Source organism: Miscanthus floridulus, chromosome 1 (genome assembly GCF_019320115.1).
Source record: "Miscanthus floridulus cultivar M001 chromosome 1, ASM1932011v1, whole genome shotgun sequence".
NCBI classification, from domain to species: Eukaryota; Viridiplantae; Streptophyta; class Magnoliopsida; order Poales; family Poaceae; genus Miscanthus; species Miscanthus floridulus.
Window position 1 is genome coordinate 3,730,253 of NC_089580.1, and position 15,139 is coordinate 3,745,391.

General features: G+C 39.6%; 1 protein-coding gene across 2 annotated transcripts; it reads left to right on the forward strand.

The window, feature by feature from the left end:
- The first annotated feature begins 2,181 nt into the window (after positions 1-2,181).
- On the forward strand, positions 2,182-7,455 carry LOC136471285 (uncharacterized). Of its 2 annotated transcripts, XM_066469023.1 has the most exons (3): positions 2,182-2,567; positions 4,793-4,931; positions 5,420-7,455. In XM_066469023.1, exons 1-3 carry the CDS (start codon positions 2,403-2,405, stop codon positions 5,464-5,466), a joined length of 351 nt encoding a protein of 116 aa, XP_066325120.1. In that variant the 5' UTR covers positions 2,182-2,402; the 3' UTR covers positions 5,467-7,455. The 2 variants fall into 2 exon arrangements, with proteins under 2 accessions (XP_066325120.1, XP_066325111.1); XM_066469014.1 differs by lacking the exon at positions 4,793-4,931.
- The last annotated feature ends 7,684 nt before the right edge of the window (positions 7,456-15,139 follow it).

A 15,139-nucleotide genomic window follows, 5' to 3' on the forward strand; every position in this document is an offset into this window, starting at 1 on the left:
AATGCATGTCGGCGGCGATTGCCCAGCTTCAATCATCATAATCCAATATCATGAGAAATTTCCATGATGCAACTGACACCTTGAAAAAGCATCAGCCACCTCCATCACCGAGTATCATCATCAAGGGACCATCAATCTAGCACCAAATATTGGAATTCGAAACCTCGATAACTGCACGTTAATCGCAAGATTGGAATCCATGAGCTGGTGACACACAGATACAAATGGGAACCCACCAATCGTATTAACCCTGAAAAACCAAAAAATAGCGTGAAGCAGGGGCGGATCCAACGGTGGGGCGAGGGGGGGGGGGGGGGGGGGCTCAAGCCCCCCCTATCCATACCGAAACAGTGGAACCTCCTGTGGAGCCCTCAGAATTTTTAGGCAAAGTTCTATAGTGTAGGAGGGGCTGAGACTTAAGATCGAGCAGCAGTGTTATTCAGCCCCCCTGAAATATTTCCTAGATCCGCCGCTGGCGTGAAGAATGTCAGGCCGGATGCTTTGATAGACAACCGCATTGAAATTCTCGATGACTGAGCTGACGACATAGGGCGTCCCCAGCAATAGAGCTAGTTTGCTAGCTATTTAGTGTCCACGTCATCTTTATAGATAGCACAACAATTCAATCTTGGTTATACATTTTCCAAGGTACGTGGGTTCCACACGTAAGCTTTTTTCACCTTTCCCAACTCACCCATCACCCTGCTAGAGAGAAGAGCTCACAAAGGGAGCAGTGGAGAAGAAAGCAAGTTAATGGCCATGCCTTGTAGAAACAAATAGCCGAGCGATTCTTTCGTCGGTAGCGAGAATGGTTTTCAGCTCCCTCTCTCCTCCACGTCGGATGAAATCTGACTCAGCTAGCTACGTCGCCCACCGTTGGGGACGACCATATGGTTGCCAATAGGGCACACTTAGCGGCCATAGGGGGAATGGCAGAAAGAAGCCCTAAGCTTACTTGACTGTTCATAAATGTAAGATAAGATTTTTTATTTGCATCATACTTTAAGTTTCTACTCCCTCTGTCATAATATATAAGACATTCTTGTCTTTGAACCAGATGTGATTACGCCTTATATCACTAAAAAAAAAAGATTAACAACCGGGCCTGTTTAGCACAACTTAACCTGTGACATTCAAGTTGGATCTCTAGTTTATAAGCTAAATTAAAGTGGTTTAAAATTTTATCTTTAATCTAAACTATAATCAAAATGATTGATTTAAATGCTCTTGACGTGCCTCCACCTCTCGACCCAAGATTTCTTGGAGGTATAAGGCCAATCTCAAATGGGGTTTCACGAGAGTTTCGTGGGCATTATGCTGACATGGCACTATTGATGAAGAGAGAAATGATAAAAGTTTCATGGGAGTAGAAAGAGTTTCGGCGGATGAATCTCTTCTACGCTGTTTTCCAAAATATGGGTGTGTTATGAAACCCCACTGAGACTAGCCTAAATATCTTTATAATTTTCTATACCTAGAGCTCTACCAAACAGGACTATTGGTATATTTTTTAAATCCTATATATTTTAAAACAAAGGAAGCAATTTTCTCCCAAACAACAATGGGACCAAGATGCTCACCGGGTCATTCCCAAATCCCAATGAACCCAAAGCACAACATTGGCAAGATTGAATATTTTGTAAGATAAACATAATAGATCAGTAAAAATATCATATCGTACGTATGAAAATGCACAAGAATGTCGCTAATACAAGTTTCACACTATGATGTAGACTTCATCTGTCACATAGTTGCCACACGTTGTCTGACAAATAGAGGCTTAACAAATATAGAGAGAAAATGCTCTTCTTCAACAAGTACAATCGAATACAAAACCTCTACCCAAGGTTCGGAGCACGACATATATAAGAAGGAAACACCAAGGAGCACCAACTATTGTATTGCCGATTCTCTTATATTTCAGGTGCAAGAAACGTCAAGGAGCACCAAAGAAATCTCGGCCCATAATCTTCTTTTCCAATCTACTCCGTACCTAATAAGGCCATTGGATGGAGTTATTTGGGCTTTCTGCATTCGTTGGGTCAGAAGAAGGTTCAAGCCACAACTGACCGTGGCCTAGGCCCAGCCCACTTACATATCAGAGTAGAGGAGGTGGGGTTTTTGCATACTAAAGGGGCAAAGGGCCGGCATACAAACAGTCTGAACCAACTATCAGTTTTCTAGCAATCGATCGGAAGATCCGAGAGCTGCCCTGGTGCGCTCCAGGTTCCTGTACTCCCGCTGAATCCTTAGCGCGAGTTCCTCCTAAATCTCCCTCCAATCAAAGGAGATCTTTATTGCTCCACCTCCCTATCGCGATTCGGGCTGATTAAAGGGCAAACATTGGGTTTGCTTCTCGGCCTTGATTGCGTACTGGGAGCTGGTGAACAGTGCCATTGGGGATGGCCGATTCCATCTCAGAAATGCAATCAGGAAGAAAAATAGAAGGTGATTTAGATGATTTAATCCAGCACTTGCAGATAAGGGAGGATGAGGACCAAGGAATAGTGCTGGAAGAGGACCTGGAGGAACTGAAAGCTGAGGCGCGATGGACGGCCTTAGCGAAGGTTAGTTCTCCCAAAACCTTCAGCCATGCTGCTTTTATTGCTAATATGAAATATGCCTGGAGCTTGGCAAAGGATGTCAGTTTTAAGAATATAGGACGCCAATTAGGGAACAAAATTGGTCATTTCCTGAAAGTAGATTTAGATGAAGATATTTCTGGGTGAAGGGACTATTTGCGCATCAGAGTAAAGTTAGATCTGGATAAACCTTTGACCAGGGTTGTGTACATTTCAGTTAGAAATGGTAATCGAGAAGCTTTTCGTGTTAAGTATGAGAAACTTCCAAAGTTTTGTGCTGTATGTGGTTTACTGGGTCACATTGATTCTGAGTGTGGTGATGGTATGCATGACAAGAAGAATTTTCAATATGGGGATTGGTTGATTGCTAGTCCTGAAAACAAAGGGAAAAATGAAAGGTAGTAAATCTGCTGGCTCGACAGATACAAAAGGATCTGATTCTAGAGAGCCGGGCAAATTTTCTTTCCAAAAAAGAAATTCAGAGCCTAAAAGTGGAGGTAGCAGCCAGAGAGATTCTAGTGGTGATGAGGCTGAACTAAGAGATGATGTAAGAAGTCCTTTGAAGGGAGATGTTGAAGATTAGAAGTATAATGGAAGAGAGAATCAGAAACGTCTTTCTTTTGGGAAGACTGAAAAGCAAGTTTCTGATAATATGGTCTGGGCACTTGTACCGGCCTCTAGCAAGAAGGGATTGGTGATTAGCTGTGTGAACAAGGGGGGTGTCCTTTGTTGCCTGGTACAGATCAAAATAATTATGAGAACAATGAAGATTTGAATGGACGTGGCCAAAAACGTTTGAGAATTGAGAATGGGGAAAATTCTCTCGGTGATATTGAGATGGGATCGGCGGGCCCCCTAGAGGAGTACCGCCGGGAACAATGAAAATTTTAAGCTGGAACTGTCGTGGGATTGGCAATCCCGCGACAGTAAAGGAACTTCGCGATGTTGCGAAGGATTATGCCCCCTCGGTGTTGTTCATAATGGAAACACAAATTGACAAATACCGAGTGGAAAACTTAAGGTACACTCTGGGTTTCGATGATAGTTTTGCTGTCAAAAGTTCTGGAAGGAGTGGAGGGCTAGGGCTGTTTTGGAAGAACAATGTGATTTTGTCCATTCAAAAATTCTCAAACTATCATATTGATACAATAATCACAGAGAATGTGAAACAACCTTGGCGTATATCTTTTATATATAGGGAGCCAAACAGATCGCTAAGGTATCGTACTTGGGAAATCATGAAGCAAATGAGAAGCGATACAGACTTACCGTGGGTTTGTATGGGCGATTTTAATAAAATTCTCAGAAGGGAAGAACAGTTGGGACCAAATATTAGGGAGGAGTATCTCATGGAGGGCTTTAGGGAGGCTGTTGATGTATGTCAGTTATGGACTAGACTTCTGAAAAGAAAGTGGCAGGAGGTCACTTTGTTCGCGTTCGGCTTGATAGAGTGTTGGCTTCTGCTAGCTGGTGTTCTTGTTTCCCTCTTGCTTCAGTCCATCACCTTATGGCAGTGAAGTCTGATCACTTCCCTATTCTCCTCTCCCTCGAACCAGATGAAAGAAGTGAGTATGTATATGGGAAGGGGAAGCCATTCAGATATGAGCTCATGTGGGAGACAAATAAGGGTTTGAATTCCCTAATCAAACATGTATGGAAAGATGGTCAGATATGTAATTCGGTAAAGGATGTAAAGGATAAACTATGCCATCTAGGAGAGGAATTAGGGTCTTGGGGTAAGAAGACTTTTGGTGCTGTAAGGCGACAACTACGGGAACTGAAGAAGAAACTTGAACAATTGAGATCTGACCCAACCAGGAACACAATTTCAGACAAAGAACAAAAAGTTGTTGAGTGCATTATTATGTTAAATTATCAAGAAGAGATCATGTGGAAAGTGGAAACAACGTTCGCGCATTACATGGTTGTGTGAAGGAGATAGCACTACCATTTTTTTCCATCAGAGAGAAAGTAGAAGAAGAGCGAAAAATAGAATTGTCAAGCTGAATCGACTAGATGGATCTGAATGCACAAATGTGGATGAGTTACATGGGATGGCTGTGGATTTCTTTCGTAACTTATTTAAATCAGAGGGCACATCTAATATGCATTTAGTTCTTGACCATGTTCGCTGCAAGGTAACTGATGAGATGAATCATTTTCTTTGTGCCCCTTTTGATGAAAATGAAGTTAAGAATGCTCTTTTCCAGATGTTCCCAACTAAATCGCCAGGCCCGAATGGTTTTCCTGCACATTTTTTCCAACACAACTGGGATATTTGTGGTGATGATTTGACCAGAATGGTGCTGAGGGTTCTCAATGGAAATGAAACACCTACTGAAATTAATGGTACGTTGATTGTTCTAATTCCTAAGGTCCAAAATCCAGTATCCTTGAACCAATTCCGACCAATAAGCCTTTGCAATGTGATATACAAAATTATATCCAAGGCACTGGCGAATCGGTTGAAGATGGTTCTTCCGGATATCATTTCCGAGGAGCAATCAGCTTCGTTCCTGGTAGAATCATTACTGACAATGTTCTGGTGGCATATGAATGTCTGCATTTTATGCGCAAAAATCGTTCAAAGGTTAATGCTTACTGTGCTTTGAAGCTAGACATGATTAAGGCCTATGATAGAGTAGAATGGAGTTATTTAGAGGCAATAATGCTAAAGTTGGGCTTCAGTCGTCTATGGGTGGATAAGGTTATGAAATGTGTTATGTCTGTTTCTTTCTCTGTCTTATTTAATGGGGAACGCTTGCAAGAACTTAAACCAACCAGAGGTATCAGACAAGGTGACCCAATTTCTCCCTACTTGTTTTTACTATGTGCAGAAGGGTTCTCCAGTGTTCTTAAAGGAGAGAGCAGAAGGCGTTGTTGAGGGAATTCAGATCTCAAGCACAGCTCCAAAAATCAATCACCTATTGTTTGCTGATGATAGCCTCCTGTTCTGCAAAGCTGCAGCTAGCAATGCAAGAGTAGTGCAGGAATCTCTAGTTAAATATTGTGAAGCCTCTGGTGAGAAAGTAAACCTTGCAAAATCATCAATCTTTTTTAGCAAGGGATGTAAGCAGACTATTCGTGATGAAATTAAAGCTATTACACATGTGGAGAATGAATCTTTGAACGAAAGGTATTTGGGCTTGCCTACTGATGTTGGTAGAACAACCAATGGAGCTTTCAAGTATCTGAAGGATAGAGTTTGGAACAAAGCCAGGGTTGGGTAGAACAAACTCTTTCGGCTGGAGGGAAAGAAGTTTTAATCAAAGCTGTTGCCTAAGCTATACCTACTTATACCATGGGATGCTTCAGGCTGCCGAGGGGGTTATGTGAGCATCTAAATTCTTTGCTGCGAAAATTCTGGTGGGGATGTGAGAGGCAAAAGGAAAACATGTTGGGTAGCATGGGAGAAGATGGTCCAAACAAAATACATGGGAGGACTGGGCTTCAAAGATATAGAAATATTTAATCTTGCTTTGCTAGCAAGGCAAGCATGGCGTCTCCTCACTAGACCTACATCTCTTTGCTACCAGATTGTAAAAGCAACCTATTTCCTTTCTAGAGATCTTCTAAATGCTCAAATCGGTAACAACCCATCTAAAACGTGGAGGGCAATATGTGATGGAATGGATGTATTGAAACAAGGTTTGATCAAACGTATAGGTGATGGAAGAAGCACTCAGATTTGGGGCTGCAATTGGATACCAAGAACAGGTGCATTCAAACCTGCACCCTCTATTTAATTTAATCCTCCAAGTTATGGTTGCGAACTGATTGACCATACATCCATGACATGGAAAGCTGATGTTGAGGAGTTTTTTTCTCTAAGATAGATAGTGAAGCAATCCTTCAGATACCACTAAGCATGAGAAAGCAAGAAGATTGTTGGGCATGGCACTATGAAAGAAATGGGCTCTTTACTGTACGCTCAGCATATAGAATGATGATTGAGGCAAAGAAAAGCAGGGAGGATTATTTTGAAGGCCGAGCTAGTTGCTCAGATATTGGGGAAAAAACGAAAAGAATGGATACAACTATGGAACATGAAATTGCCATTGAAAGTTAAGGTGTTCTGTTGGCGACTTGCACTTAACTCCTTGCCTACTGCTAGTGTGCTGGAAAGTAGAAATATGTCTAAAAAGGGAGAATGTAAGATTTGTGGAGCAACCAAGGATACGTGGGATCATGCTCTCTTGCATTGCACCATGTCTAAATGTGTTTGGGCCTTGATGGATGAGGAGGTAACAGAATTGTTGGCTACTCTGCATTTTTCTGATCCAAAGCATTGGGTGCCATTTATGTGTAACAATATACCCCAAGCCGATGGCATACAAATATTAATTACCTGTCGGGCTATCTGGCATGCAAGGAGAAAGGCTATTCATGAGGGGGTATTTCAAAGCCCATTCTCAACTGTGGCTATAATCCACAGGTTAATTCAAGAAATGGAGATTGCTAAGGGGTTTGAATTCAAGGGGAGAAACAAGCATCAGCCAAGTCCGAGAACACAAAGTTGGATACCACTGGAGGATGGCTATTGCAAGTTAAACACAGACGCAGCAGTCGGACGAGCAGGAACCCAAGGGGCTGTTGCTGCCGTGTGCCGAAATAATCAGGGAGATTTTATTGCAGCTAGTGCCATGGTAATTCCAAACATAACTGACCCTGAAACTCTAGAAGCATTAGCTTGTTTGGAAGCACTAGCTCTTGCTGAAGATTGTGGTATTCGCAAGATGTTAGTGGCATCGGATTGTCTAAGTGTCATCAAAAACATCAAATAGATGCCACGTTGTAGTTATATGATGATCCTCCAGGATATTTTCTCCCAAAAAAAGGGGCAAACATGTAGTTAGAGTTGAAAACGAGGGTAGTAATGTAATTGTCCCTTATTAAAAAACTAAATAAATCCATTTTGATATATTTTATGGTGAATTTAGTTAAACTAATTTAATATTGTATACATTGTGCCTGTTTAGCACAACTCCGAGCCCTGACATCCAAGTTTGATGTAAAGTTTGTAGATAAAATTAAAATGTTTATATTTGATTTAAATTACAAACCAAATGAGTCATAATGATTCGACATGCCTCCGCCTTTATATCTAGGATTTCTCCAAGCTATAAATACCCAATTTCAAGCGATACATAAATTTTATGGAACTAAAGCTCTGCTAGTCAGGGCCATTGGTTACCATTTTTTCTATAACTTGGCCAATGCTTTAAAAGGTTTATTTAGGATAGAAATAAAACATTTTATATTTTAGAACAAAGGAAGTAGTCGTTTTCCGACACAACTATTGCAAGTGAAATGGTGAAACCGAAAGCGATCGATGAAAAGTGACGATGTCTCTATTGATGAACAGTGTCTGTACATATATACAAGCCCAAGGAACGGTTGTTTATTGGTGAAAGGTGTCTTTCTATGCCTATCCTGGAACTATCATTAGCAGTTGCTAATGATGAGATTAACCTAAATTGATCACTAAATAATAATCTTAACACTCCCCTTGATCAATTGGTTCCTTGTAGGCATCGTTGTATGTTTATCTGTCATCGTCTTGAAGCTTTGGAAAACCCTGTGGGAAAAAAACCAAAGCATACCGATATACCAGACAAAACTCCTTAAAACCCAATGGGAAAAATAAGGAGAAACACTATGATATATATAACTCCAATGTTAATAGACCCTTTAGGTGTCCCTAAATACATAGTCTAAAACAGTTTGATCAGAGATTAATATGTCATAAATATTATTTTTGAAAAACCTCTGTGAGGAAAAATAGATAATATGACATTTACTATATGTTAACATTATCTCATTAAAAACTTTACGTGAGAAAACTCCAGAAGAGTAAAACTCATACAAAGGAAAAATAGTGTAATGTGATGTTGAAAACAGATTATATTTTAGAGGGATTCTCCCCTTGATTCTTGCAAGTATCTAAGTCTTCTCATACCAATGCCCTCAACACATTTACGGAATGCGGAGTATGGTAGAGATTTTGTGAATAAATCTGCTAGATTATCACATGACTTAGTTTGCAAGATTTCAATTTCTCCATTCTTTTGGACCTCATGGGGATAGAATAACTTGAGAATAATATGCTTAGTCATATTACTCTTAATATAACCTGATTCCATTTGTGTAACACATGCCGAATTATCGTCAAAGATAATTGTTGGTGTCTCAAGTGCACCAATACCACATAATTATATTATGCGGTTTATCATTCTGCGAAGCCATATGTATTCGCGTGATGCTTCATATAAAGCAATTATATCAGAATGATTGGTTGAAGTAGACACCAAAGTTTGCTTTGAAGACTTCCAAGATATTGCTGTTCCACCTTGCAAGAATACAAAGCCTGTTTGTGATCTGCCATTGTAGAGATCTGATAAATAACCAACATCTGTATATCCTAACAAAATTGGATCTTGATTTCTACTATAGAATAATCCAAGATCTCTAGTGCCATTGAGGTATCTCAAAACGGTTTTGACTCCTACCCAATGACGTTTGGTAGGAGTAACATTATATCTTGTCAGCACATGTGGTAGAACTGTCCGAAATAACACAGTTACAGAAGCACTTGTCTTTTATTAGACACTAAGCACCTCGAAGATGAGCTACACCAGGCAGTTCTATCGAGCACACCCCATGGGAGAACCCGAAAATCCATATTTTTCAATAGAATCATAAATGGGAGAATAAAACTTACAATATTCTAGCCATTTCTTACATCACTTTTCGTGCAACATCAGAGTATAATATTTATTGTTTATAACAGCGGAAAATAACCATGTTATCAGAGTTTCAACGGAAACAAAATCATTTAATGACAAGTCAAATATTAACATGATGATCCGTTATATACATCATAACATGGTATAAGTTTTCCATTGTAAAATATTTTGGGTGAAAGTTTCAAATAAACTCTATATCCGTAACGTTAAGGAAATCCTCGATGAGCCCACCAGGAGGTTTCCACACACAAGTGTCACCTCCACATGTTCCTGTCACCTAAAACAGGGTAGAACAAATCCTGAGTACTCAATTGTACTCCATATGACTTACTCGTCAGGAGAAAAAGAAAAGACTCCAAGGATATGCAAGGCTATCTGGCTTATGGGTTTATTGCATCTGCAGGAAGCATTACTAAGCGTGCATCCTTATATTCAATTTCATTAGCAGTCATCATTAGTTCATTAACTAACCATTCTATGTAAGCACCTGTGCTACTTTTAAGCAGGTGGTAAGTAATCAGAACCATTTTTCCTTCTTTCATCTTTCAGTTCTTATTACGGTGCCAGATTATAGACAAGTTGTACCGAATCACTCGGCATTTCGTGAATCAATGTGCCCAGCTGGGTACCCCGAAACACATGCCCCGCTTATACCCCAGGCACAAGCAGGACCAACCCACCACTCTCCTGTCAAGAGTTCTAGGTCTCCATTCAAACTTGGACTCCAAACCCCCACACCTGAGTCCCGGACTCAGTGTGGTGCTTAGACCTCCATCATCCCCGCCCCTAATCAGTCGACCTCGAAAGAGCCGGAACTCATGACAAGAGAGCAACGAGCCTTCCCTGCTCTCATAAACAAGTATGTGTTTAGGATAATAAGTCTGTGACCTGACTAGAATCCAATGCAACGGACGGTTCTTAACCGACACAGGCGAAACAAGCGAAATCCGAGCCTCGCTCAAATGCCAAACCAAGTCCAGATCCAAGTACCATTTTGCTCGGTTTCCAATTATCATTCATATATTTTCTATGTGATAGTAATATAATAACAACAATAATATCTTTTCTATCTCTCACAAGTGACAGGCAATCACTCGACTTCTACCGGAGTCATGTAGCATAGCAATATACATGATCCTGTCATACTAGTAAAACTCATAGGATAAGGATATATATATTTATGCAAGTGGATTTCATTCAACTCCTTAAACTTAATGCACAAGCATAAAATAAAGTACAGAATACTAGGGGTTATGCACCGAGGCTTGCCTGGATAAGATATAACCAGGTTAGCTTTTATCTTGGTGGCATGATTATCAAGTCACCATCTGCTTCCATTACTTTGGTCATTTCACGATCTATCGTTGTTCCTATTATGATATACGTGGATGCAACACATAGATGTAAATAATCAACGATAGCCAAAACTCTTAGAAATTTGATTACACCTCACAAGCTAACAAGATAGCTCTAACATGCTAGTCTACGTATCCCTGTCATCAAATAAGGCTCGTTTCCAGAAAAAATGTTTTTGTTCTACAAACCTCTAATTATTTTTGACATTTGATTGATTAAATATATATTTACTTACTAGGGCTTATTTAGTTACCTTAACAAACTAATTCCTATGGAGCTACAAAAATTACAGTGAGCACCTAATATTGTTAGGAATCTACTGTAAAAATTTCAGAGCCAACACTATCACCAATTTATCATAACAATTCCTACATGTTTATATTTTGACAATATTAAGTATCTCAATTTAATTATATAGGTTCTAAGAATATTATAAAACTATGTGAACAAAATATACTAGCAGATAGATCATGATTTTAGGATTCTAACAAAATTGGTTTTACTATTTTTGGTTACCTACATGATTTTATATGATTTACCAAAGTTTAGCTCAGAATTACAAATGAAAAGCTATTTTTATTTTCCACGAAAAATCTAAACTGATTTCGGCCCATGCGGCCCACAGGTGAGGTGCGGCCCACGTGCGGAGGTGGCCCACGACGAGTAGGCCTGTGCGCGCTGGCACATATGTAAAAATGCCCCTGGACTATGAGCAAAACAACCCGCAGTCCATATTACTATTCCTAGAGACAACAGTTATGCAAAAGAACCCTTGGACCCTTCTCTTTACAACGGTGAGGCCCCCGGCCATCCCCGCGTGCTCTGGCGCGGCGAGCAGTGGCACAGGCGCCTATGCCGGCCACACGGAACCTCCGCTGAACAAAATATTAAGCACTATTTAAGTATTTTGCACACTATAATTCTTCAAAAATGGCACTTTCTAATTATAAGCTATGTCATATTTTAATTTATAGAAACCGTTTTTCATGTTGAACATCTAAAACAACTTATCCTATTTTTTATTAGAATTTCATAAACATGTTTACACATTAATTGAACTAACTCACAATATCCCATTCACTTCTCTTCTCATAAAAAAATGAGACCTACAATTTAATTAACCTTTCTTGTGAGTTTTAAAAATTTTAACACCCGAAAACTTATTTTGTTAATTTCTTTTAGGCCTTAATCTAAGCACTAAGCAAGATTGTAACACCAGAGATGTTACAACAAATTAACTGTGAATGCAATATCCGGCTGGGTGCTATTAGCAAGATACATTAGTGCTCCAACGGTACTAAGATATGGGACATGTGGTCCCAATATCTCTTTTTCTTCTTCGCGTGGTCTAAAAGGATCCTTCTTAATATCTATGGATCTCACTACCATCGGGGTTTTGTTGGATATGACTTGTCCATATTGAATTTCTCCAATACCATTTGGACATGGGCAGCTTGGTATATAAATATACCAGAATGAAAGTACTCAAGTTGTAAACCCAAGCAAATTTTGGTTTGACCTAAATCTTTCATTTAAAAACTCCATCTTTAAATGATGGCGTGCTTCATTAATATCATGTTCGTTGCTAATGATATTAAAATCATCATCGTACACCGATATGATACAAAATCCTGTTGATGATTTTTTAATGAAGACACATGGACAATCATCATTATTTGTGTATCCCTTCAACTTAAGGAATTCACTTAACCGATTGTACCACATTCTGCCCAACTACTTTAAGCCATACAATGACTTCTATAACTTGACGCAATACATGTTGCGATTTGCCTTGGGATTCAGTATACTGATTCCATCAGAAACTTTCATGTATATATTAGAATCCAATGACCCATACAAATATACGGTCACTACGTCCAGCAACTGCATAGATAGATGATTTTGTACTACCAGCGATATTAAGTATCGTAACGTTATTCCGCTCATTACTGAAGAGTAAGTTTCGTTGAAATCAACGTCAGGTCTTTGCGTAAAACCTTATGCCACAAGCCTTGCTTTATATCTCACCACTTTGTTGTTTTTGTTTCTTTTACGGACGAAAACCTATTTGTATCCCACAGGGAAGATACTAGGGGGTGTTGGCATTACAACCAAAAACACTTCCCTTTTATAAAGCGAGGCAATCTCTGTTTCAATTGCTACCTTCCACTTATCCCAGTCCAAGCGTTTCTTGCACTCAGTCATAGACTTAGGATCTGAACCAGTTTGAAGGATATTTGCAATTTGTTCAGAGAAATAAATGTCGACTATTATGGAATTACGATTATAAGACTCTCCAGTTTCTATGAAATTTATAGCGATTTCATCTAGCCTTAAAGATTCATCATGACTTTCCGAAACGATGGATCTAGGGTCTTCTGATGTTCCAGCCTCAGTGTTTATGTGCATAACTGAGCTAGATTGTGGATCACTTCTATCCACAGGACATTGTCTGTCCTCTAGGTGTCTTTCAACTAAAGGTTGAGTTGCATTTCCAGTCTTCTTTTGCTTGCCAGCAACCATATCTTGCCTCTTGGAAGTGCTTCTCCCCCTCTTATTGCCAATTTGGGGGTGAGTGGTTTTATTAGGTACCTTCACTCTTTCGGGCACATTTCTTGTAGGATGAAGAAACTTTGTAACACCTTTATAATTAGAGAAAGCGTCTGGCAGATTGTTTATAATATTTTGCAAATCAATAATTCTTTGAACTTGTAGTTCAGTTTCTGTAGTACATGGATCAGAAAATGAAATGCCTTCTACATTCCAATCAATTTCTTAGCATTCCTTTTGGTGCAATTCTCCCCCTAATGCTGGGAAATGATCCTCATTAAAAATACAATCAGCAAACTGGGCTATAAATAGATCCCCAATTAGAGGTTCTAAGTACTTAATGATCGACAGAGATGAATATCGCACATAGACCCTCAGTTTCCTATGAGGGCCCATCGATGTCCCCTGAGGTGGTGAGATGGGTACGTATACTGTGCACCCAAACTTACGCAAATGGGAAATACTTGGAGGATTCCCACGTACTAACTGCAAAGGGGGTGTTTCATGATATGTAGTTGGTCATAGTTGGAGCAGGTCGGCAACGTGCAGAACTGCATGACCCCAACACGACGTAGGCGATTTACAATTCATCAACAAAGGTCATGCAATGAGCTTGATTCTTTTAATCAACGATTCAGCCAAACCATTTTGAGTATGTACATATGGAACAGAATGCTAAACCTAAATTCCCAATGCCATGCAATAATTATTTAAAGCACGGGATGAGAATTCAGTAGCATTGTCCATTCGGATAGATTGAATCCAATGTTCAGGATAATGTGCCTTCAACTTAATAAGTTGAGCCATTATTTTGGCAAAAGCATGGTTGCGTGTGTTGACATTTCTTAGCATCGCTCTTAACTAAGTTGTCATCCCTAGCATGATGCTAGAAATGCGTTGTTGGCAATTATGAGAACACTTGTAAACTATATATAAGGTATCCGCAAGCGCACATATAATTTACCATTGTAGCATTTCATCCGAGAGTATACCGAGTATCGTTATTTATATTTTATCCACAGGGAGGAGCTATGGGGTTGTGTTGGCATAGAGATATTGACAAATATGTATACTTATGATAAAACCACTCATGCTATGGCAGGGGTAAGTCAAGTGATAAATAAATGATAAGTGTAAGGTAATACTGGTATTCCAGAGATAGAAATAGATACTCATAAAATGTAGTATGGCTAAGCAGGAGATTCGTTAAGAGCAAAAGATTCCTAAGTCATTACTTATATACTAAGTATTTTGTACACCCAAGTATATATACTCTCATCTATGGTATAACTAACTTTGAATCTATGCATAAGGAACATTACTAAGGAAGATTAAGAATAGAGCTTGTCTTCCTTCGCAATCACGTTCTACGTGCTCTACAAATGCGGAGTGGACTACAAAGAACTCAACAGGAGTGTCACATCTGTGATCTACCACATGATCTAGAATGTAGAATGCATCTGTAGGCAAACAATATCTAAGCACCGTGCTTACATAATGTCGACCACTTAACTCTCTTGAGAACTGAGCTAAGAGCTTTGCGAACATATGCATATATTCATCATTGAAAGGGGACTGTGATGCCTAAGAGGGGGTGGGGTGAATTAGGTAACTTAAAACTCTAACTCTAAGCTATAGCCTCTTTCTCTAACCTTAGCAAAACCTATGCAAAAGATAAACTATCTAAATGTGCAACTACGGTTTTGCTAGTGTGTTGCTATCTCTACTACAAAAGGAGTTAAGCAAACAATGTAAATGCGAAAGCTAAAGAGTAAGGTAGAGATATGCAAACTTCTGTCGATGACTCTGGTATTTTTACCGAGGTATTGAGAAGCACGCAAGCTTCCCCCTAGTCCTCGTTGGAGCCCCTCGCAAGGAATCCCTCACAAGGGACAAGCTCCCAGT

Bases quoted from the DNA above. Each gene is read 5' to 3' on its own strand.
- LOC136471285 (XM_066469014.1), top strand. From the start codon at position 2,403: ATGGCCGATTCCATCTCAGAAATGCAATCAGGAAGAAAAATAGAAGGT. The intron at 2,568-5,419 runs GTTAGTTCTCCC...TACTATGTGCAG, and splicing joins GATGGACGGCCTTAGCGAAG to AAGGGTTCTCCAGTGTTCTT.